The 26,476-nt window shown below is 40.2% G+C and overlaps 1 protein-coding gene across 8 annotated transcripts in view; it reads right to left on the reverse strand.

Moving 5' to 3' along the window:
- The window catches only part of CCDC178 (coiled-coil domain containing 178), a 128,663-nt gene that overhangs the window by 1,996 nt on the left and 100,191 nt on the right, over positions 1–26,476 (reverse strand). For 7 of the 8 annotated variants that reach the window (XM_082234810.1, XM_082234811.1, XM_082234809.1 and 4 more), the window contains one exon: positions 8,252–8,386. In XM_082234810.1, coding sequence (XP_082090936.1) covers positions 8,252–8,386 — 135 coding nt within the window. Of the gene's footprint in view, positions 1–8,251; positions 8,387–26,476 lie in introns of those variants that run through there. The other variant, XR_014222614.1, reaches the window with a different exon arrangement.

The following is a 26,476-nucleotide window of genomic DNA, read 5'->3' on the forward strand; positions in this document are numbered from 1 at the left end:
TAGAGGCTGCTTCAGTGATCTAAAAAAATGTCTCCATGGAGAAGGCCATCTGAGAGGTACAGTGGCAGCTGCCAAAGCAACTCTTTTGAACCCAGGAAACTCCTGACTTCCTTGGAGTCGTTCTGACAGTGGCAGCTAGCCATGTTCTCATCTGAAAGCATTTCAGCTTTGAGAGGGATGCATTTCCTGGCTGCAAGAAATTTACTGTAACTGCATGCAGGAATAAACAGAGGAGACACTAAGACACCTACTGAGGTCACATTTGATTAATAACATCTGCTGGGGAAATTATTTGTGTGGGCAGCTAATCTGAACATCAACCTTGGGTGGGCCAAACCCCACCTGTGGCAAGAGATATGACAAGGCATAGCCGCCAAAGACTGGACCTCAGCCTCTGGTGAGCAGTGAGGCATACTTTCCCCCATGCCTTCCTGGAGTTCGATAACTCTGTTCAGGTGCAGTAGGTTAGCTTGAATAATGTTCTGTATCCAAGCTAATGTCAGAGTATGTGGCAAACTGCTCATACCTGCTCAGCACATGTATCAGACAACTTTACAAGCTGTACGCTTTACAGTGCGCCACATTCCACTGAATTTTTTTTAGAAAATCACTTCCTTTTCTTAGCTACAACAGTAAACCAGGCCACTTTTTTTGAGAAATCTGCCATGTAGATTGCTCTGCCTGCCTGAGCCATACGCTATGTTCAGTGGTGCAATAACTTCCCCATTGCATGCATGTTGAGACACACGGCATCCACAAGGTATGAATCTGATTTTAAATAGATTTAATGTCTAGGCCAATTGGCCTTACTCTTAGGGTTGATTCAGAGATGCATTGTCCTGGCTTTATTTCTCATCACTTGTTTATTAGCAGTGGAATGTTTGTGTTTGAGATGCTGCTGCCTGCTATCAAAGTACCATCTCTTATGTCAGACCTGTGATAAGTCATTAAGTCATTTAGTTGCTTAGTGTTGTAGTCATGAGTATACGAACCTGCCCTCATGTCTGAGAAAAGAGCCCCATTCCTAGTTTTGGATGGTTGCAGAATGTGAGATAAGCCAAAGTGAATTAAACTTCTGGCCTCTGAATATTTCTGATGCAAATTTAGCATGTTACAGCTATTAAAACTAAAGAAAATACACTTAGAATTCTAAGTAAAAACTTCACACATGCTTGGTTCGTTACTAGGACAAATCACAAAATGACCTATTTGCATATACTTAAAAGAAAATTGTGATATCTGAAAAAGCTTGAGATCTGTCAAGGGCAAATTACTTCAGACAAACTTCTGTTCCATTGATAATGCTTTGGTGGGAAATATGGGCTGTAAAGAATCAGCGCTCTCTGGGCAATGTATGTCCAGTAGATGCACTATAGCAACTGAAGCACTCATATATAGCACCAAGTCACATGAACCATATAGAGTTCAATGACTCTCCCATAGCCTGGTTCCTCATCTGATGGTGTTTCCTGCTTGGCAGGGGGTTGGACTCGATGGCCCTTGTGGTCTATTCCAACTCTATGATTCTATGATTCTATCTAAATGCCCCAATTTCCAGCTCTGTACGTACTGGCCCACTAGATGAGGAATCTAAAAATCATAAAGATTCAATTTGGTGTAGATAAAAATAGTGGCTATTGTGAAAGGCCTACTTCATGATAAATTAATTTACAAATTAATGCTTCAAATTACTGTTTAGAAATTGAAGGATAAATTGGTTTGCATTTAGTGTTTTTGTATGAGAAATGTTTGATTAAACAATGATTCACTCCAACCACATGCTAGAGTGTGGGTTGAAGTCAATTCTTTGCATATGCTAAGCCAGTCATCAGAATACCTCACTGTGTACCCACATTGTCAGTCTGTGAAGTATGGATCATGCCATCTCAAGCTGCCTATCCAGGTAGAATCATGGGTGGCCACTCAGAGGACAAGTATGTCATGCGTGGGTTGATTTCAGCCTGGATTCCTCTACAGCAAAATGGAAGGAAGGAAGTTCTAATTCCATTAAGACACTGCACCATAATTGCTTTGCACAAGACAACCAAGCTGTCATCCTGGTAGGTCATATCATTGTTTGCAAGTGGCTCTGCCTGCCTCTGGAAAAGCATGCTATCTATGAAGCATGTTACACAAATAAAAATATATTTGTCATTTTGAATAACACGCTATGATTCCACATACATTTTGAGTTGTATAGTAAAGATCCCTTCAAATATTTTATCCAGCTAAGTGTCTGTGGTCCCAAACTCCTAATTTAAAAATGTTGATAAATGAAGTATCTCTTTAGCTAATAAATGAAGTATCTCTTTAGTTATCCTTTGTCAGCAACATTCATTTTAATGGAAAGTGAGTTTACAGGGTTACATGATTGAACTACTGAGCCAAGTCAGTGTTGGCAAATGATGGGCTAAATTATTGATGTTACACACTAATGAATTCTGATGAGAAATAAAACACAGACATTACATTTCAAGTGGTTCATAATTATTTTTGTACTTTAAAAGCAATTTTATTCTTTTGCCAAATCATAGTAGTCTGTAAAACAAAAACATTGCTAGTGATTATAGCTAAAATTAGTGAGTTTGTGGCAAAAAATGCATCTCTGCATTGTCTTATAAATATGTTATTCACATGAGGTTTCTCACTGCTTTGTACACTTCTGAGAAAAGATAATTAAATTAAATGTCTAAGTTTCAAAACCAGTGTCTTTAAAAGATAATCTACTTTGCAGCCATGGTTAAGAGTTCAGTAGCTATGTTCATAATCAATGGAAGAAGCATCTTTTCCTGGAGATGTGCTAAACTGACGCAATTAATTCAGGAAGTAATAAAAGCAGGGCAGCTGCCAAAAATGGTTCCTTGCATCTTTAAAACTGTGATGTAGGTTAAAAGAGGAGGGGCTAAATTGGCCTAAAGTGTGTTAGCAAGCTTGGCGTTACAAGCTGCCGAGTGGTATTTTCCTGATGTTTCACACATGGTACTTTGAAAAAATAAAGAGAGGATTGACAGCTTACAAACCCACAGTTTCTTTTGCAGCAATATGTTTTACATGGTCAATACAGAATTGAATCTATTTTAAAATATAATTCCACATGGAAGTGACCTAGCACATCAGTAATACCAGAACATTAATAGCACATTATTAATGGCAATGTTCCAAAGGTGTGATCTAAAAATGGTTTCTAGTCTGGTTAGCCAAAATACATAATAATAAATATGCCATGCTCTGAGGTCTCATCTGTTTGAGCACAACATTGTCAACACCTCTCCAACACAGAAAATGCTCCAACTTTGATACTTCTGGGAAAAACAAATACCTTATAGTTCAGTTCATCTGTAGTTTTGGTTTACCAGACTGAGTTTCTCTATGTGTTCCCTTCCTCAGCCCTGGCCTCTCTCCTCTCCTTGTCAACTGGCTTGGGTAAACCTTCCTGGTTTATTAAATCATGGTTTCACTGGACATCCAAATGTGGAAATTGTTAAGAGTTCTCTTCAAAGACAGGATATCAAACTATATCCTGGTTTGATATTCTGGGCTGGTTTATTGGACTCCTATCAGTACATCTGAATCAGGTCAAATAGTCTAATGACATTAGAACCAGTTACATTCTGTTAAATTTACTTTTTGGGTCTCACATGATTACCACCTTGTATCCAATTCACACCACCACCTAAGTTCAGTTTGGATAAGGACTTTCTCCCTCCAATATTTCTGTCTTCATAGAAGTCCAAAGGTTCATGGACACTGATATGAATATGCAATATTTTTTTAAATAAGGAAAACCTTGTTATCTGTTAGAGGCATTCCAGATTCCCATCTGAGAGGCTGTAAGAAGTGCTTTGTATATATAGCACAACTGAGACCCCTTTGAACCAGAGTGACTTAAAAGATTAGGTCTCTGGCATGCTGGGTTGGCACTAACCTAGGTGAAGCTAGTAATAGAGGATGTGGGTCACCTGAGGAATAAGAAGTTAGAATTCAGACTATAAATAGAGGGAATCGGGAATTGGAGTGTGAAGTTAGCATTGCCATGGTCTAGGGAAATAACAGTCTGGCTGCTGAGACCAGGCTATGTTTACCTTGAATAGGGAGCAGCAATGTTCAGAAAGCTGCCAGGCAAGCTGAGGGCATGCTTTAAGAGATAGGGAATGAAGCAACACTGCAGTAGGTTTCCCCTCAAGGAGGATCAGATGGCTGGAGCCAAGACAAGAAAAGACCATAACCCAGAAGTGGACAAATTCTGTGAATAGCTCCAAAATGCCATCGTAGAACAGTAGCAGCAAAGTGCTGAGAGAGCATTAGGCAACTAGCTAGGATTTTAAGCGGTAACAAGCTGTAACAAAGGATTTCCCTGTTTGCACAGCACCACCAAGTTGACACACTGAGACACAAAAGGCACTCAAGCAAATCAACAGCAGCATTTTGGCTGGCTCTTGCAATTCACTAAACTTTATATAGTTTAATGAATCTTGCTACATTTAAGGAAATGTGAATGGAACAGTCAAATTTATCTCTCTCTCTACTGCATGGTAGGTAAAGGACTGGTCAAACAGCCAAGGCAATCTAAGGAAGCCTTAACATCCATAAGCTGTTCTGATGACAAACATTTGAACATACATGTACCAACTGCAACTGCAGTATTTTGTCATGCTAAGGTACTTTGTCAAGTGGTCCAATGGCAACCAAGATTAGTCTATAATTTTAGATGCAATCTGTTGTATTTATGCCACTGAGCAGGTTGCTTCCTGCATAGTTTGGATTGTTTCTTCTTCCACCCTGTCTGCTAAGAGTCATACATGCTGGTAGGAGTAGGGCCTAATACATGCTATACCATGCTAAGAAGCACTGGAATACTACTATATATGCACAGGAGTTATAATGAGAAATATTGTCGCATGTGTAGAATGCTCACAAGCACCCAAGGTTTCTGAACAGGCTGCCGTCTACATGGCAAGATTCTGCACCTCTCCCACTCTCCCAAGCCTAGTGATGCTGAGTGGATTTACATACCCGAGAACATAAACAAGTACATTTATTATTTTATATTTCTTTTTTGCACTTATATCCAAGTTTTCTTCCATCATGGAACTGAAGATGGCATCCATGAGATAGGCCTCTGGTCTCCAGAGAGCATAAGAGAACTAACACTAGATCCCAGTATCTGTAGAGTATTTGTCACTGTTGTGCATACATGCCAAACTGCCAGAAACATAAAGAGCTTGAACAAAGGGAACTAAATGAAGCTAAGGAACAATCAATCCTTCATTTTTTCAAAACCAATATGAGATCAGGATGGGGTGGGGGAGAGAGATAAGAGCGGGCACATTACAAGCTTGTCTTGGGTTCAGGGAAAATATGTATGAGCACTGCTCTCTGCAGATAACCACAGAATCTGATCTAAAGTTCAGAATATCAGGGAATTAATTCACAGTTGTCCTAAAGAAGTGAAACTTGTATTTTGTAATATGTCATATTAAACAGGAAACGGAAATTTATAAAATAGAAGATTTGTATCTAAATTTCATCTTCAGCATTCCAGATAATTATTATAAATAATGGCAAAAAGCAGGACCAATAAAAAGCCAGTACCAGTCTCTGCTTACTAAAACACCAGTGTTGCCAAACTCCATATGCCTGCAAGGTGAGAGTAAGCAATAACTGAAAAATTAGCATGTCTAAAAGATGCAATTGAATGTTATCGGCAATTGTAAAAATACTTGAACCCTCAGAAATAAAAGAGGCTTTGAAGATCATCCACCTAGAGAACTATTATAATTTACCTGTGAAAGAACTGTTGAGAAAAAATGCAGTTAAATTGATGATCACTTGACAAGTAAGAAGGAAACCATAAATGAAAGGGCTGTTCAATAGACAGGTAAACACTGGTCCCATTTTCCAAGGGCACAGAGGGCACTAACTCTAGAAGATGTGCTCTGGCATTGGATTACGAGACTACAACTAAAGTCTGTGGCAGTAGGCTTAATAGTGCTAAACCAGGGGTACTACCACTCCTCTTTCTTTCAAGGACAAATTATTTAAGAAAAAATAAGTCTGCTAACTTGCATCACGAACATGTTCTTCTCTACCAAGGGAAAACAGTGAGTGTTCCAGAGACATCCAAGGTCAGACCACTGGCACCAGCTGGTCTTGGTTGTTTGTGTTCGTGCCACATGTAGCTACCAGGCTTCTGTGGAAATGTCCACAGAATGGGAGATTGCAGGATCCCAAAGGACGTGCTCTATGGAGAGCTGGCTTCAGGCACTAGGCCTACTGGCAGACCAACACTGCATTACAAAGATGTCTGCAAATATATCATGAAGGCTGGCAACATGTGTGGGAATCCCTTGCAGATGATTGCAGTACCTGGAAACAGTCAGGTTGTGTATCTATAGGAGTGACCAGAGGAAGAATGATCTCTGGGAGGATTGCAGAGAAAAGACATGTCATGGTGTACCTGTGGCAACAGAACTGGATGCCTTAATCTGCCCCGCATGCAACAAAACATCTCTCTCCCATATCAGTCTCTACAGCCACAGCAGATGCTATAACTCTCCAACGGTTTGACTTCACCCTGAAGTGCACCTCTTCCATTGTCTCCCAAGAAAGGCGAATATAAACAACAACAACAACAGCTTATTATTGGCTGCTACCCACTTTGGGGCAGAGTTAGCACATAATTCTGAAACAAGGATCAGTCAAACAATATGACACATGATTTGGAAACATAACATGAAGAGTCTGTAGTCAATGCAAATGCCCTCTCAGTAGTCATTCCCCATTGTGGATTGCTGTCCCTGTTGAGAGAATTTCAATAGGGACAAATGCAGGTTCTACACTTAGGCAGGAAGAACCAACTGCACAAATATAAGACGGGGGGGGGGGGTGTACCTGGACTGCCAGTAGTACATGTGAAAAGGATCTAGGGGCCTTACGAGCCCCTCCCCCCAATGCTATTCTAGGTTACATCAACAGAAATATAGTTTCCTGATCAAAGGAAGTAAGAGTACAGCTCTATTCTGCTTTGGTCAGACCACACCTGGAATATTGTGTGTCCAGTTCTGGGTGCCACAATCTAAGAAGGATATTGATCAGCTGGAATATGTGCAGAGGAAGGCAACCAAGATAATCAGGGGTCTGGAAACCAAGCCTTATGATAACAGTTGAGGGAATGGGGTATGTTTAGCCTGGAAAAAAGGAGATGGAGAAGAGATATGATAGCCATCTTCAAATACTGAAAGGGCTGTCACATGGAAGATGAAGCAAGCTTGTTCTCTCATGCTCTGGAGGGTAGGGCCTGAACCAATGGATTCAAGTTACATGAGAGGAGATTTTGACTAAACATCGAAAGAACTTTCTGACAGCAAGATCTGTTTGACAGGGGAACAGATTCCCTCAGAAGGTGGTGGACTCTCCTTCCTTGGAGATTGGATGTCTATCTGTCATGGATGCTTTTGTTGATATTCCTGCATTGCAGGTGGTTGGATTAGATGACTCTTGGGGTCCCTTCCATCTCTACAATTCTATGATGTGGGTGATTGGAGAGAAAGCAGTTTGGGAGGGAACAACTGTTATTGGAAAATCTGCTAGAGGGAGAAATATTAAGAAGTCCCCTTATTTCTATGCCCACATTCTGTGGAAAAAAGGGGGGGACTACACATGGCAGTCTGTCACATTTAGTTTGGCTCTTATTGTGAGGTGTCCAGGTCTGGGTCTGAAGGTAAGAATAATGTTGGCTTAATCAGATTGGGCCTGTGTCCATTACACCAGGATTCCTTAATTCCTGTGATGCCATTACCCCTCAGAATATGTAAAGTGATGATCTTTAGCTACAGTAAATGGGTAATCTATGCCTCTTTTTCTTTAGAGGAATAAAATGTGAAAAATCAAAAGTGTTGCTTTCTGTGTCAATAAGAGGTAAAGAAAGGAATGTGCTATAGTGTGTTCTAAAATATTTTAGCTGCACTCTTAATGCCTGTTTTTCAATGGTTAAAAATAAATATATTTGTATAATGATCATTGTAAAGGCTTCCGAGAACAAAATACAACTTTCTCTTTTAAAGAAAATATCTATCTGTGGTACATATGCTTGCCTACTGGATTCATCCTTCATGCAATTTCAGTTTATTAAAGAGGTTAAAAATTTACAAAACTCTGATGGGATATGGTTTTAATGCTTCATCACACTACCCATCATTTGCTTTTCAATCTAGATCAGAATGATCTTTCCTACTTCCCTGCAATCACCTACCTGCACAGCTAATATTTTCTGAAAATTCTCATGAGAGGCTGCCTGGAACTTCGCCAGCCCAGCTTGGCTATAGACGGCTCGCTGTTTGAAGTACTCCACCAATACCCTGTGCAGCTTCCTTTGCAGCCGCGAGAGCTAAAAGAGGAAAGGGGAAAAAATAAGTCAGAGTGGGAGAGGAAATTAATGGCAGTGTTCAAGAAGAATGATGGAGGGAAATATAGAAAGCAGTCAATAGCCCATTCTGCACTGTACGGACCTGACAGGAATTTCACAGTCTCTTGATTTTTCAGCCCACTCATGTGCATTCATCAGAAACCAGTCACATCTGGCTGCCAGGATGGGGGGTTAATTTTCTCTAAATGCCTCAGCAGTTTTGTTCTAGCTGAGGCAAACTCTGTGACTGCAAAGCTGATGAGTAAAATATTTCTACTTCACCCAGTTTAACTCAAAACCGATAGCCTCGGGACATATTGAACCTTTCTTAAAAAAATAATCTTTTGAAGCATTTTGAATGGCACATCAGGTCAGGCCAAAGTTTAAAATGCAAGTTTAAGACTTTGATGGACACTGTGGCTCATTTTTCCTTGTAAAGCTTATCATAGCTTGGCAATGTGTGCTTCAGAGCATGACAAAACTAAAGAGAATTAACTTCACCATCAGCAGCTGAGGGAGAACAATAACAGGAAAGAAATTTCCAGATAGAACTCCCTATTAATCTACCTAGCTATAACCATGTGACATGAAAGCATCTAACTGCACTAAATTGCAGTTAAGGCAGCAGCTGAATGTGACACTACCATATCTATATATCTATATCTGCACATGCACATACACAGATGTTACAATATACTGTATAAAGAGAATCACAAGTGTGGGCTTACCCTGGTTTTCTTACATATCTTTCTAACTGCAAAAATCACTTTGACAAAGAATATTAAATGAGTTTTAAACGTAACAGCTATTGCAGACACATTATTAACCAATTTCTGTTTATATTACAGTTCTTCTAAATTTGGGAATAAATAAGAAATAAATAAAAAAATCTGGCACAGTAGTTTTACATGCAGCTCAAATGAATGGATGCAAACGTATTACCTTAATAGCTAACATTTAAACCCTCTTCCTCTCTATATCTAGGATAGTAATTAAGTCCATGTGCCCAAAGGGGCTCAGACAACAGCTTCCACACGTGAAACTTCTGAGTCACATTTGAAATACAGAAAAACTTTCAAGAGCATTTTGCAATATGGTAAGGATCTATCAGTTCAAAGAAAAGTAAGAAGTAAAATTATCACTGGGCATGCCCAAATCCACAGGAGATACTGGTTGGATCCTGGCCACATTTGTTTGTTGCAGGAGAGGAAAACACTGCTAATGTAGAAAATGGCTAATGGGAACCAATTATATCAAAGAGTTTTTAAAGCTGCATTTCTATTTAGTCATGCTACAGTACTCTCAGTAAAATGTCAATCACTATTGTCAGTACACAACCTTTCTGAGCATGGTTGTCAACCACATTAAAACAATGGTATAATGTATCTATGGAAGTTTTCAAACCTATTGAGATCAATACCACAATGAATGCATGAATAAAAATGTCTTTATATCAGAGAAAGGAAGCGTTCTTTGGCGACCAATACATTGTACCGTGTCCAAATCTCATTTTCATTTTGTTTCTCAAGGGAGTTGAGAAACACATAATTTCTCCTGTCTTCAATACCATCTTTGAAAATCTATACAAAATACTAGCTATAATGCTGAAAATTAATATTTCAATATTTCACATGGGCCTCATTCACATGCAGTGGCAAGCCAAACCATGGTTTTACTGTGAACAGGCAAGTGTGTTGGTGCCTAGAGAGAAAAGTGTGGCTTTTTGCTTGTCTCCTGGCCCTGCTGCTGCAATGCTACCAGAGCTAAGCTATAGTTTGGCTTTGCATTACATGCAAACCTGGGCTCATGGTTTGTTACCTACAAACAAATCAGAATAAATAAAAAAAACAAACCATGGTTTTATCTTGTGTTTGTTTGGGGCAAGACAAACCACAAGACAGAGTTTAAACTTAACACTAAGCCAACCCATGTCTTACTTCTAGGTTTTTCCAGTTGTTGTGTTTTTTTATTGAATTATTTGACAATTATTACCAATAATAAAAACTCTGATCAAAAAATATTACTTCAAATCATAATGTTATAATACAAATAAGAATAAATAAATAAGAATCAAGACAAAAAATACATATTTTCAAAAAATAATAATTCAAATACTACTTGTATTTTGTATTTTCTTGATAATATTGTATAAAGGGCAATCAGTTTTACCAGAAATTATTTCTATATTTATTAACAATTCTTGCTCTAAGATAAGTCATTATTTTTGCTGTTATAGATAAATCCCAAAATTTGTTAAGCCATTGTTTCCAGGGAGGGAGTATGGCAACTTTCCAGTTTTGAGCCAATAACATATTGGCTCTGATAATTACAGAAGTTTGATGCCAACATGTCATATCTTTGAAACAATTCTGTCTTATATCCACATTCAGAGAAAGTTTATAATATTTTCTTCATAATTTCTCCCTCCTCTCCATGTTTATGTTATTTCCTGGGTCCTGGGTCCATCATATGGACTCAAGGGCATCCTGATCAAATTTGCAGATGACACCAAACTGGGAGGGGTGGCTAACACCCCAGAGGACAGGATCACACTTCAAAACGACCTTGACAGATTAGAGAACTGGGCCAAAACAAACAAGATGAACTTTAACAGGGAGAAATGTAAAGTATTGCACTTGGGCAAAAAAAATGAGAGGCACAAATACAAGATGGGGACACCTGGCTTGAGAGCAGTACATGTGAAAAGGATCTAGGAGTCTTGGTTGACCACAAACTTGACATGAGCCAACAGTGTGACGTGGCAGCTAAAAAAGCCAATGCAATTCTGGGCTGCATCAATAGGAGTATAGCATCTAGATCAAGGGAAGTAATAGTGCCACTGTATTCTGCTCTGGTCAGACCTCACCTGGAGTACTGTGTCCAGTTCTGGGCACCACAGTTCAATAAGGACACTGAATGTGTCCAGAGGAGGGCAACCAAAATGGTCAAAGGTCTGGAAACGATGCCTTATGAGGAACGGCTAAGGGAGCTGGGCATGTTTAGCCTGGAGAAGAGGAGGTTAAAGGGTGATATGATAGCCGTGTTCAAATATATAAAAGGATGTCATATAGAGGAGGGAGAAAGGTTGTTTTCTGCTGCTCCAGAGAAGCGGACACGGAGCAATGGATCCAAACTACAAGAAAGAAGATTCCACCTAAACATTAGGAAGAACTTCCTGACAGTAAGAGCTGTTCGACAGTGGAATTTACTGCCAAGGAGTGCAGTGGAGTCTCCTTCTTTGGAGGTCTTTAAGCTTGACAACCATATGTCAGGAGTGCTCTGATGGTGTTTCCTGCTTGGCAGAGGGTTGGACTCAATGGCCCTTGTGGTCTATTCCAACTCTATGATTCTATGATTCTATATATCCTTTACTTGTTCGAGCCAAGTTTTATGAAATTGCCACATTGGAAGTTGGCATTTTCCACAACAGAACATTTAGCTAATTGGCACCATTTGCTTTAATTTACTAGGCCCAAAGAGCATTTTTAGGTGTGCACGTAGAGTTAGATTTTTAATGTTGGTTTCCATTGAAACCAAATCCGTTGAGGATTGTTGAAGAATTAGGGGTTAAAAAACCATGCAGAAAATGTTGATCTTTCTAAATCTGCCCTTTTCTCTCCAAAATAATAATTAAACATATTAGATAATCCTACATGTGCCATATTAATTTAATAATGCAATGAGATGTTGCATACTAAGTAAATGATATAAGCCGTGTCAGTACAATTCATTGTTATAACTCAAACACTGACAAAACAACTCTACAGGTTTTGGCAAGGCAAGCAAGAATGGCAGAATTATGAGCAAAATGTAGCTAATATTTATCTTCTAATACTCCAAGTGCATAGGTAAAAAGATATCTCTTTATTATTAAACCTGTTCCACTTAGAATTGTTGTTAAAGATTTTACAGCTCATTTAAATAAAGCTCTTTTGTCAGCAACCTGCACATACTTTTGTAATGATGAAAAGCCAATGGCAGTAGTGAGGGAAAACAGCATTTTAGTCCCTATAACTGTGGTTGAACTTAGAATGCTTTGAGAAGTGTAGTAATATAAAATAATTATACAACATGAAGAAATACTTTAAGATCTAGAAATTCAGTTTCTTATTATATGATTCAATGCTCTTAAAATCATACATGAAACTTTAAATGAAAAGGCGACTGCTGACGTGATAAGAAGAATAATTCCTCACCGGGGTGGACTTTGGTAATATTGCACCCCGAGCAAGGACATTTGGTGCCCCCCCCATTTCTTATTTTCACAATAATTCATTTTGGTACAATTGCTTTTTTATGGATCTTCTCAGTAGGTACATGTATAAAGATAAGTATTACTACTACTACTACTAGTAGTAGAACGTTATTGGGCTCCGACTACCAACCCTGGATGAGATCTTCACGTCTCGCATCTTGAAGAAGTCACATAATATTCTGAGAGATCCCACCCACCCTGCTCACAACTTCTTTGAACTATTGCCTTCGGGCAGAAGATATAGGACAATGAAAACACGAACCACAAGCCTTCTGAATAGTTTCTATCCAAGAGCTCTGATTGCACTAAATAACGATCTCAGGGCCAGTTGCAAGGTTTAGTAAGTAGGGAGTAGAAGGAATGAGATAGGTTTTAGGTTATGTTATGCTTTTAATAGGTCATGCTATATTCTGGATTATGTTATGTTTTATAGATTATGTTTAAATAGGATGAGAGTTCGGAGATACGTGCAAATGTATATGTGAACCCGGTCTTTGGGTGGGTGTTTGATTTTCGTTGTTGTGTATACTGTGTATATACGGACAATGACAATAAATTTATCTACTCATCTACATCTACTCTACTACTACTACTGCTGCTACTTTGTGCCCCTTTGGCTTGGCGCACTGTGTGAGGGAACTGCTCACACCATCCTAAATGTGGTACTGTTCCTCACACTGCCCACACTGTGTGGGTTGATTGTACTGCTGATTAGGTTTTACATGAATCACAAATGTTTAAATTGTTAAGAGCACAGTAAGAAAGTGACTGAAGGTACTCCTAGAAAGTAAGGTGGCCAGTTTTGACTTGCCCCATGACCAGCTACACTTCCTTGTTGAAAATCCCATGTTTAGTTCACTGGCATTTATATAAAAACCAAATATAGTTCTAAGAGCTTTCCACCCCCTTTGGTGGATTCAGAAATTTCATTTGAAACGTCATAAGGAATGTGGTTACATGCAAGAAAAAGGAGACCAAGGGGGCAAAGCCAAAGGTATTTTCTCCCTCAGTTCTCTCCTCCATGTGTTCATTCCCACCTACACTCAGGCACTGGGTGTCCTATGGGGCTCATACCACTTGTAAAAGGCAGGTCCATTATTGTTTTCATGGAATATCTGAAATAATTAAATATTGTGAATAATAAGGAAGTGAGAGGATGGTTGCAAATATTAGACTGGTTAATTAATTAATGTCCCTGTGTTACCTGGAATCTGCTTATTTCCCCCCAGCTCTTTGCCAGCAATAGTTTGGACCATGATACATCTATTTACTAAGACTTTAAAGAAACCTGAGTTGGAATCCGCTCTAAAATTAACATAAGCAGAAGAGCCTTGTTCTGTCATGCAAATATATATTTGCTAGTAAATGTCCTATTCAAGTCTCCTTCTTGTTTATCATTACAGTGGTGCCCCGCAAGACGAATGCCTCGCAAGACGGAAAACTCGCTAGACGAAAGAGTTTTCCGTTTTGGAGGTGCTTCGCAAAACGAATTTCCTATGGGCTTGCTTCGCAAGACGACAATGTCTTGCGAGTTCCTGCTGGTTTTCCCCTCCTTTCCCCCCTTTTTCTAAGCCGCTAAGCTGCTTATCAGCTGATCCGATCAGCAGATAAGCTGCTAAAAGCCGCTAAAAGCCGCTAAAAGCCGCTAAAAGCCGCTAAAAGCCGCTAAAAGCCGCTAAAAGCCGCTAATAGCGCTAATCCGCTAATCCGTCAATGGGCTTGCTTCGCAAGACGAAAAAACCACTAGACGAAGAGAATCACAGAACGGATTCTTTTCGTCTTGTGAGGCACCACTGTATTATCAGGTTCTATCTCTGATACAATTTTGTAAAGATTAAGAGAGTTGGTACACAAAATTTGCTTCAATATAGTTTGTTGTCAAATCTAGCTACTATTATTAAAAATGTATCTTTTATAAAGACTTATCCTATAGCTGTAGGCACTGAAATATACATGGATCTGCAAAAATAACTAGTGCGCCCAGCAACAGATAAGGAATATATTTTATGTTAGTTGGCCAATCTAGCTCAGTATTAACTACATTAACAGGTTGTGCCTCCTCACAATTTTGGACTGGAACTTTTTCTAGTCCAAACCAGATAGGCCAGGAACTGAACATGGACCTTTGCATACCAAGCAAGTGCTCTAGTACTGGCATAAAACATGCACTGAGATGCTTCATGTGCGAAGTGTAGTCTTTCAGTATGTAATGAATGAGTAATGTAATGTAATGACACTGAAACTTCCATTCAGACCCAGATATTTGGGAACCTGAAAACAAGAGAGAATAAAACGATAAGTAACAGTGGGGAGCAAGTGTAGCTAATGAATAGCTGTTTATCAGTCCTGCCGCCTAGGTGGAGCCTAGGTAGAGTTAGGAATCCCAATATGTGCAGTGATGACAATACACTCCTTTTTTTATTTACTCGCTAAAATGCTAAGTGGGTCAGAAAGTAAGTGTGCCTTACATCTCAATTTTACAATAATGAAATATCAGAGAAAAATCAGGATTCTATCTCTTATCCCTGGATCAGGACAAAATGAAAATAGAACACAGATGAATAATACAATTTAAACCAGTGACAAATTTAATTTCATTTATATTCATTCCTCCAAAGAAAAATCAGCAGATTTCTTTGTCACGGTCAGCTAATTAGTCTGCAATGGAGAGCAATCATCTATTTAATCTATTCTTATTGTGAGGTACAAGTACTTCCAAAATCAAAATGATAAACATCTCACAGTAGAAAAGAAATTATAATTTAATGCACTGTGGTATCTAATTTTAGGGATGTGTACCATTTACAAAATCAAAATGTGTTAGAAATAAAGCAGGATGTTGAAAATCAATAAGATATTGTAGTAATTAGTTGAACAAATATGGTATTCAATATTATCAAAATCACACCCAAGCACGCAAGACACCGTCTACTCAGGTATTACAATTATATTAACAAGGGAGGTTAAATTTAGCAAAATTATGTCTTAAAAACAATGATGTATATATTCACAGATATTAAATTGACAGCTAAACAACAATAATTTACTTCTATTTTATAGACAAACAGAACAGAGGTATGTAACTACATACACAAAAAGCCACATGTGTACATCCTACATGTATACAAATGCACATCCTCCCTTGAATTATTTATTGTGGAGTTAATCTGGTTCATTATTTTGATATCTGTCCAAACTCCAAATATGAGAAAAAAAGATACAATGACTAAGAAGCCTTTAATATTGATATCCATTTCCCAAGAATTCTCAGTTTTGTGCATTCCCAAACTTATTTGATGCTCACTCTAACATCTGTTCAGGGACGGATTTAGGGGATTGCAACCAGTTTGGTTGCACTGGGTGTGGAGCCTTGGGGTGTTGCAACTATGATGTAAAATGGAAGGCAAGAGGAGGGAGCACTGAATTTTAGTGTTGTGCAGGCTGCCACTGAAATGTGAGACAGCAAGGTCCGCCAATGATTTGTTCCAACTGTAGGGATCCCAGACTTGGTATTATGACAGAAAGAAAGAGGTCAAGAAAACCATAATAATGTTTCCTTACATAGAGACATTTCCTCGGCCCTCCTTTCCACACTGAGACTCTTGCAGTTCTACTTTTCAACCAGGCATGGCACTAGGATTGCACAGCTGTCCATGAAAGAGCAGGTCAGTTCTGTGTCCAGGGCAGCAGTCTACCAGCACTGGCAGAGGAATGGGAGTGCGGAGGGAGCAGACCGCCCCGGTGCCATTGCGGCAGCCCTCCTGGACACGCGTTGCCTACCCCCCCCCACACGCCAGGCACCACACCCCCACAGTGTGTTACGCCCCCCAGAATGCACGCCATGCCCCTGCGGGCAGCGTACCATGCCTCCCGGGATGCGCATCACGCCCCCCAGGTGCATGTCACGCCCCCGGCGGCGCCAGCCCCACCCCGCCTGCTCTCTGCCCCCAGTAGCAGAGCAAGCAGCTTCACCACTGTCTACCAGCTCCACCTGGTACGCAGGCTGAGACCCTACCTGCCCGCAGACTGTCTCGTCAGAGTGGTGCATGCTCTAGTTATCTCCCGCTTGGACTACTGCAATGTGCTCTATGTGGGGCTACCTTTGAAGGTGACTCGGAAACTGCAATTAATCCAGAATGCGGCAGCTAGACTGGTGACTGGGAGTGGCCGCCGGGACCGTATAACACCGGTCCTGAGAGATCTGCATTGGCTCTCAGTACGTTTTCGAGCACAATTCAAAGTGTTGGTGCTGACCTTTAAAGACCTAAGTGGCCTCAGTCCTGTATACTTGAAGGAGTGGCTCCACACCCATCGTTCAGCCCAGACACTGAGATCCAGCGCTGAGGGCCTTCTGGCAGTTCCCTCATTGCGAGAAGTGAGGTTACAGGGAACTAGACAGAGGGCCTTCTTATTAGTGGGGCCTGCCCTCCCATCAGATGTCAAGGTAATAAGCAACCATCTTGCTTTTAAAAGACATCTGAAGGCAGCCCTGTTTAGGGAAGTTTTTAATGTTTAATGCTGTATTGTGTTTTAATATTCGGTTGGGAGCCGCCCAGAGTGGCTGGGGAAACAAAGCCAGATGGGCAGGGTATAAACAAACAAATTATTATTATTATTATTATTATTATTATTATTATTATTATTATTATTAACAACTTAGTGTGTAAATGAAGATCAACAAGAATAAGTCCAGTTAAACCCTTCTACAGGCTTCAGTGTAGCTGATCATGAGGTTTTGGTACAATATCTGTGGGATCTGGCAGGCATTCATAAGACTATTCTTGAATTGCCTCACATGTTCTTGTCAGACACAACTGAGAAGTTATTTATGGGTGGGTATCTATGGCCTTTCTGGGAACTTTCCTGTGAGTGTCCTATCCATACCTCTTCTGTTCATCACATATTGGGCTGCTGGGTAGGATGATGCAGAGATATTCCATTAATAATAGCTAATAGTGCTATTTCACCCCTTTTAATTCAAACCTAGTTCCTTCAGTCTGGTGCTTACTCAGAGTGTAGCTCAGATATTATTGACGTCCCTGGGTTTAAGAAGTATTTAGGAAGGCTGGAGGTTTAGGAAGTAGATGAGGATAATGGCATTGAAGGGTTGTCATCCTCAGAGTCAATTAAGCAGTTTCACCTACTTCCTCCACCACTCAACATAGGTGTATAAACCTGGCAGCAGGTGGACTGTCTTAATGGAACTCCTGTGTCAAAAGGGTTCTTCCTTCAAACTTAGAATTCAGGTAGGCTGTGGGAGGAGGAGGAAACAGCACATTACTCATGTCCTCCGTCACAGTGATACCCTTACAGAACTTATCCGAGAGGAGAATGGGAAGTGGTTTTCTTTGCCTGTCATTGGCTCTGGCTCCACCTACTGTTGATATCCTTGTCTTCTGCCCTACTGGTCTCAATGGGCACCAGCCATCACTGGTAATGCAGCTTTTGGTTTGAAATACATTGCTACAGAAATACATTGCTTGGTCATTCTTAGCTTTTATGCTTCTAAGCATTTAGATAGTTCATTACTCTACATACTCATATCCTCCGTCTTTCCATATGGCTTTCTGAATATTCTTAAAAGTCTGATGGTTTTTTGTGATTGCTTCCAATCTTCCCTTAATATATCCTCGTTTTGCATTTTTCTAAAACACAATTTCCCCCTGACACCAGTGCTTCCTTCCTTCTGACAAGCTCGTATAGTAGATCACAATTCTATTTTCATGCTAATCTGTAGGTTGTATAGCACTGACAGAAGATCATGGATTAATCTCATTTTATAAATGTTCCCTTCTAATAGATTACATTCTTTTGCAAACCGAAAACTCTTATTTTAAAGCTAAATAAATCCATAGTGATAGAGTTTCCAGTTATATATAATATCAGCTTGCTGGAATCGTAACCAGCCATATTTCGGATTCTAGGTGAATGCAATTCCTAATGTAAATTTCTAAAAACATATTGGGTTGAATTCAATGCCATGTTCTTACAACTATTCCATCTGCACAAGCATTTCAGCTTGCCAGGTGGAAAAATACTGCCTCTCCCCTTCACTCATGCTGTTCAGGGGGTTCTCCTGACCTCCCAGAGACAATTTCAGAGTAGAGGTGCACAGAGAAATAGAAGAGGGGAAGCCCCATTGCGCAAGAGGTCCTTGGGCAAGGCTTCCATTGACAGGGCTGGTTAGGTAAATCCTGCCTAATACAGTATAGTCATAATCTGGGGACAAATATAACAATAAGGAACAAACAAGCAACAAGCACATTTATTGTTTTTAGTTAGATGAATAAAATAAAATAAAAGGATATGATAGGAAGTCATATTGTACTTTTTATTACAATACTGTATTTCAAGGATTACCAACTAGTAATCCTTGAGGATTACCGATGAGTAATTACCAATGAGGCCCTTGGGCCAAGTCTGTGTTCTAAAAGGAACAGTTTTGTCCTCACATTGAAACAAGAGGAAAAAATGGGTGTGGAGGAATGTAGCAATAGGGTTTGGCAATATCTGAGGGAATGGAATTTGGAGATTTGGCCCAACATCCTTTCTATCCTTTCACAATGTGGCCTTCTACCATAATCAGTTGTTGACTAGGGTTGTATTTTAAGAAGTTATCAATCTTATACATGTCAACAAAGCCTTAGGATGGATCCCTATACCATATTAGGTAGTAATCCTAATTTTGGCTGGGAGCAGCAGGGTGGAATGGCAGAGTCACGGCCACATCTGAACCATCACTACTTACACTGGCCACGGTGCAAGGAAGGGGTTTATATGTGTGTGTCCCATATTTTGTGCACGAGCTCCAGGCTGGTGCAACTGAGAAACTTCGATTGGGCACATCACCAGTGGCTGGAATGCCTTACGATCATCCGGCCCAGTTGCGCTCCATGCAACAAAATACCCCATGGGGCGTTCTGCTGGTAACCACTGATGGGGATGCCATCAGCATTAGTTTCCACCTTCCCACACTTTGAGCAGGCTCTGCAGGGACCTTTGTGGCAGTTGAAGCCTCCTGCAGGCAAAGTCTGGTGTAGCCCAATGGAACTGGGCAGAGGGACACCACCACTTGGGGGTTGATTGCTCTGTTAAAGGTAAGGGTACGCCTGACAGTTAGGTCCAGTCGCGGATGACTCTGGGGTTGCGTAGCCATCTCGCTCTATAGGCTGAGGGAGCTGGCGTTTGTCCGCAGACAGCTTCTGAGTCATGTGGCCAGCATGACTAAGCCACTTCTGATGAACCTCAGCAGTGCATGGAAACGCTGTTTACCTTCCCGCTGGCGTGGTACCTATTTATCTACTTGCACTTTGACGTGCTTTTGAACTGCTAGGTGGGCAGGAGCTGGAACCGAACAGGAGCTCACCCTGTCGCAAGGATTTGAACCACCAACCTTCTGATCGGCAAGCCCTAGACTCTGTGTAGACCACAGCGCCACCCGCGTCCCCGATTGCTCTGTTACGTGGGAGTAATCCCAGTGAATCATGCTTTGGGTTGCATTGTTAGTCAGCGAATTTATAGCATTCAGTTAAAACATGCAGACCATAGCAGCTATTTATTTCAGTTGATAAGACTTCAGCTGATAAGGGTTCAAGATAGAAAGCATAGATTTAAACAATTATAGAAGAAGAAGAAGAAGAAGAGGTTTGGATTTGATATCCCGCCTTACACTCCCTTTAAGGAGTCTCAAAGCGGCTAACATTCTCCATTCCCTTCTTCCCCCACAACAAACACTCTGTGGGGTGAGTGGGGCTGAGAGACTTCAAAGAAGTGTGACTTGCCCAAGGTCACCCAGCAGCTGCATGTGGAGGAGCGGAGACGCGAACTCGGTTCCCCAGACTACGAGACTACCGCTCTTAACCACTACACCACACTGGCTCTCTTATATATATTATTACATGGTTAATTGCTGAAAACCCACAGTCCAATACTTATACATGCACAGTTATCAACCAAGAAGCTTTCCTACAATATTTCTAAGTACCTGGCACTTCACACTGAAGTATTTTGGCAATCTTCTGCCACATACTTATCTATTTTCTTTTTCCCTGTTGTTCTGTTCCTTGTCCATCATGTAGCTAAAATGAATTTCACAAATAGGTGTAGCTGAATCTAAGGTACACTTTACAAAATGTATTACGAAGTATAAAATTGAATTATTTGATTACAGTCAAATTTTATTTATCTACCACGTTTTCTACAAATACATTGCGTGCAAAGCAGTTCACAGATGATAACTTGAGTACAACAAACACCATAGCCATGCCAAATGAAAGCAATACACTGTAATATACCACAGACATTTCAACATATAAAAGGTTTAAATGAGCATGAAACATACCAACAGATCTGTTAATAATATCCAGTAGCACTATACTCCTATTAAGCAATTCATTTAGCAGTTCACATTAAGAGGCCTAACAATAAGAGAGTTTGCTCGTGTCCAGCGGGCAGCTAGGATTTAAGGGCTTCTCAAATTACTTCCAGAGAGCAACAGATGATGGGGGCAGTGGCAACAGGTCTGGCATCAGCTCCTAGGTTGGCACGAGGATACTGGTGTCCTCTGGGGCCAACTCTGGCTGCTGCAGAATCCTTTCTTTCTTATTAATCAGGGGACAGCTGGCCAGAATTTTATATGGTTACATATGTTCATTTTATTATTCATTTTACTTCAGGAATATATCCCCCCCCCCGCGCAATACATGGTGTTTATTTTCAAGTAAATGTGTTTAGTATCAGCGCAGCAGAAGCAAGCCCCATTTTATTCTTGTAAGCATAGTGGAGCTACGATTTAATTGAGTTCAAAACGTGAAAATAAAGCATACTCAGAATATTTTTATTTTTAATCAGAGCTGATAAATACCTTTTGTTTTTGTTTTAACATAATCAGGATGGTAGAAGCTATTGTAAAGCAATGGGTGGTAGTGGAGCAGCAGGAGGAGAGAAATTTTAGTTGTATGCTTCACAACTGACGAAACTCACGAAACTACTCAACACAGGACCTAAAATTACCTAGCTGCACTACTGCTCACACCAAACTAGCAAGAGGAAAACTAACAAATCTGGACTATCCTTAGCAGCAGCCTCCAGCCAAGCATATTATATCACTATGCACAATTAAAGGCTTCATTTTTTCCCAGATAAGACTTGCCCCCCCCCTGAAATCCCAACCTCTAGACCAAACGTTTTCCTCAGATAGCCCAACCACAAGGCATGACAACAAGGCACTTCTGACATCCCATCCTCCGACCATCAGAATTCAATTTTCTGAGGCGAGCAAGGGCCTCCTCACCCTCTTGCAGACAAGAAACGTTGGTTTGTGTGTGTGTGTGTTTACAAATTGTGAGACAAATCGAAGACAACCCGTGTTGGTACAATACGAATAACAGAATCATAGAGTTGGAAGGGACCCTGATAATCTTCTAGTCCAACCCCCTGCCGTGCAGGAATATGCAGCTTTCCCAGACAGGGATCGAACCTGCAACCTTGGCATTTTAGCTGTTGTGCTTTGTAACATCAAGAGCTTAATGTGGTCAGGCTCCCCCTCCCCCCACCCAACTGAAGGGTGAGCTGCGCTGTCTGAGGAGGAAACAGAGGTCCAGAATTTTCTACTGTGAAGAAGTTAGACCCACTTCACCCTGGAAATTCAAGGGGCATGAGAGGTATGTGTGGGCAGAAACAAAGGAGCTGTCTTTCAGCTGAGGATTTCCCTGCTCCCTTCTCTGAACTCACAAAATTCTGAGGAGAATTTTTCTGTTTAGGGAGCTGCCTCTTGATTCCCAAAACCCTTGGGAGTGTTTCTGAGGGCAACAGCAGAAAAACCTGTTGGATCCTCTAGAGGGCCACAGTTCCTTGAATAAAAAAACCCACAAAGCATTTCCTCATGAGATGTTCCAAACGTTTTCCTCAGATAGCCCTGTAAGAGCATTGTTTCCTGGCATTTTGGTTCCAAAACCTATAGATAAATCTGAAAAATGAGCAGGAGCTAGTTCTGTTCATTGGCTGAATATAACCAAACCGTTTATTTATTATATTTACCGGTATACCCCACTTTTCCTCCAAGGAGCTTAAGGTGGCATACACGGTTCTCTTTCTCCCCATTTTATTTTCACAAGGGCCCTGTGAGCTATAATAATATAATATAATATAATATAATATAATATAATATAATATAATATAATATAATATAATATAATATAATATAATATAATATAATATAATATAATATAATATAAATTTATTATACCGCCCTATACCGCCCCCCCCCCCCGACATCAGGGCGGTTAGAGGTAGCTTTGGCTGAGAGGCTGTGACTGGCCCAAGGTCACCCAGTGAGTTTCATGGCCAAGTGGGGCTTCACACGTCCACGTCCAACACTCTAACACTACACCACATTAGCTAAACAGTTGCTTATTGTGGAATTATGTTCCCCATTTATTTCCCTTCTGGCAAGTTCCATTTAACAACACAATACAACTCTGAAAAGCCAGTCAGTCAGTTTAAAGTTTTGGGTTTTTTATCACAGTTTTAATCTTAATCCTTCTTCCTTTTTATACCTATCTTTATTATTGTAGATACATTTTCAGAGAAAAGATGGTGACAAAACGAAAGAGCTTTAAAGTGGTCAGGAATAAGAACAAATGTTTTGAGAATGCTTATACGTGATTGCATAAAATTAATAACACTGGGGGGGGGCAGCACTGCCACAGAACTGTAGATGGTTAAAGCTTCGTTTTATTTTTGTGGATTGCCTATGCAGCTGGATTGGTAGATTGTGTCATGGTCCAAAAACTGCTCTGGGTGACTTCATATGCTTGTCACTCTCATAACTGTTCTGGTGTGACTCAAAACTTTTATGACAGTGACTATGCCAGCCAATATTTTATGCTGTCCTCTTTGGTTTGGCTTTCATTACCCCAACCTGTCTTTAAAACCTAGGGGGCTGGAGGTACTTCTGTGTCCACAAACATTCTGGGGGTGACTGATGTATGTCTATTCAGTCTTTTCAGTTGGCATTTGTGGTTTCCAATTTATTGCTCTTCTCTTCCCCTCTTCATCTATGTAGGAAGCTTAATCGCATTCAAGTGAGTTTTTAAAGACTTCAGTGGTTGGTCGGATTGCTAAACTGCATCTGGAAGGAGGATTGTGACTCCTTGGTCACTGCAGACACATGTGCTGCACCTTCTCCTGTCTTTGTACAGTAATGATCATAAAGGGAGAAAGGTCAATCAATGAAACAGTGGAGACAAGTTTTTCCCCATTTGGCGCCCTCAGTTGTGCAGAGACATTTAGTGGCTTGTGAAGTCACAAGCAGATGACAATTGCCCTGTGAAGGCCTCTAGATGTCTCTCTACAAGCAATGAGTGTAAATCAGGCAAGCCAGACACTGCTGTTTCCTTAACTGACCTTCCTGACTAATCTCTCTGTCCTTCAACCACAGTGAAAGTGTAGTGTGCACCTCTGAAGCGACAGCAGCATGCTTTTAAAGATGCAACCTCCTCCCTGGTTTGCAACTTGGCAACAGTAGTGGTTGGCAACTGCTTGAACTATCCAAGGCAAAATGGGTATCAGTTAAACCAGGAGATTTATTGATGAAACGAAATAATTTCAGTCATATCAAACTAAAGCGTTAAGTTGTATACTAGCTACCTAACATCCTAACGCACAGGTGGTAACAGAAGGAGCTGTGGCACAGGAGTTTTCTGCAGGTGAGGAGGAAGAAGAACATGAAAGGATCATAATTCCCATTGTTTCCAAAAGTCCTTTCCTACTTTCACTGCTCTTAGGGGTAGGATAGCCCATGTTTAGTAGTGGTTCCCATGCTTTGAATGCAAGAGATTACAGGTTCAATACCCAACATCTCCAGCTGGAGCTGAGAAATACCACTGTTTAACACCTTAGAGAGATGCTGCAAGTTAGTGTAGGTGATACTTAAGGTGGACAAATAATCTGGTTCAGTATAAAATAGCATAGTGATGTAGGAAGACAACATAGGTTCCTATTTTACTTTCCTGGGTCTCTATGTTAGCTTCAGAGGCCACAAGCAGCATCAAAGCCCTTCTTCAGCTTATGCCTCAGGGGAAAAAAATACAGTATCTTAGGTGGAAACAGAATTCAGCCCAAGCAGACTCCAGACCTGGCAAGGAACAAACCTCCAGGTTATTGATCCCCTAATCTGAATTATCAGATTAGTCTTGTCTATGTCTACTTCCCCTCTACTACTTGTTGTATGAGCCCTTAAGTCCAACCCGAGCTAAGACTGCAGATCCTTCCCTGATGACACGTTTGCACTCAAGCAGAGGCTCCATTCAGGCTCCTTTAACAGGCATTCAGCATTTTGACAGAAAACATCATTGATATAATATGTGTTGATATTGTTGTGCGTGCTATCCCCATCCCAATGCCCCTAATATGGAAAAAATATGTTTAGTAAACTAAAAATATGTTTTTGCATCCATTATGGATTAAATTGCTGGCTCATTGGGAAAACACAGACGTGGCCCTCATCTGATGAAAGCACATAGTTCAATTCAATTTTTTTTTTAATCTGACAGGTTTTCAACTCTTTCTTTTAATATTTTACAAGAGCTGTTTGACAATGGGCTCCTGATCAGAACTGCTGTATAAATGCCAAAATCTCAAAGGGAAACATGATTCCAATATAAAGTATTCCCTCTAGGACCCCGGCAGACACAAAAGGGAGAATAATTTCTTGATGTATAGAGGCACTGTCACCATTGTCAAAGAAAGCTAGCGCAACAAGTGAACCACAAATATAGCAATGTGCTTCCTCCTTATCAAAACAGCTGCAGTTTCATCTGAGCAACGGAAATCTGGTACAATCATTCATGATAGGATGGCTAAAAGATACAATATTTATTTCTCTCTCTCTCTCTCTCTCTCTCTCTCTCTCTCTCTCTGCATTTGAAATGAATTCCTACACTTATTCAGGACATCTATAAAAAGCCTGCATAGCACTGTATATAAAAACAATCTGCAAAAACATACAGAAGTATTTCTACCAAATCAACAAAATATACAAATATCCAATACTAAACAGTTCATAGTAAACCTGTAAAACAAACCAAGTCATAAATGTATGGTCTTGTTTTTCTTCTTAAGAAATAATTTTAGGGTATTCATAATTGTTTCTTCAAGTCCATGTTAAATCAGAAAAAGCTATAGTAAAGTAGGTTTACTATAATTTATATCAATAATTACAATTGGGAATTAAGGCCAATATTTGATGCTGTTCTCATCTTTTAACCACTTACTGGAATAGAGTTTGTAGCTGTGAGAAGTATGTGTTTTAAACTGTATAATGCTTATGCTAGAATAGTTAGACAAAAAGAAAAAGCTATAATGTATAGACTTAGAATTACTTTTCCTTTGAATGATTAGTGCTGACAATCCTAGCTATGAACTGGAAGAAAGCCTCACTGAATTCAGTGGTACTGACTTCTGAGTAGAAAACCAGAGGATCAACCTGTAAATCAAACATCTCTAATTGTCTTAGCAGATTATAATACTGTTTCTTAATTTTGAATTGAAATATACTGGTATAATTTTAAGACCTACTCCCTCATTTACTAAATGCTCTTTTTCTTTGGCAATCACTCGTAGCCAAGTAAGATTGTCTTTCATGAACAGGTCTTAACAGTGAGTCCATAAGTGAGTGTGGAGACCAATTCTGGACCCACATGTCCTTCAAGTGGGGACATAGGTTTCCGGGCAGGAGTTGATCATGGTGAGGGTTTGCCAAATGTGCCTTCACCTTAGCACATTTATCCCTTTAGTCCTGAATCTGAGCGTCTTCA

This window comes from Podarcis vaucheri (genome assembly GCF_965113315.1).
Source record: "Podarcis vaucheri genome assembly, chromosome: 8".
NCBI lineage: Eukaryota > Metazoa > Chordata > Lepidosauria > Squamata > Lacertidae > Podarcis > Podarcis vaucheri.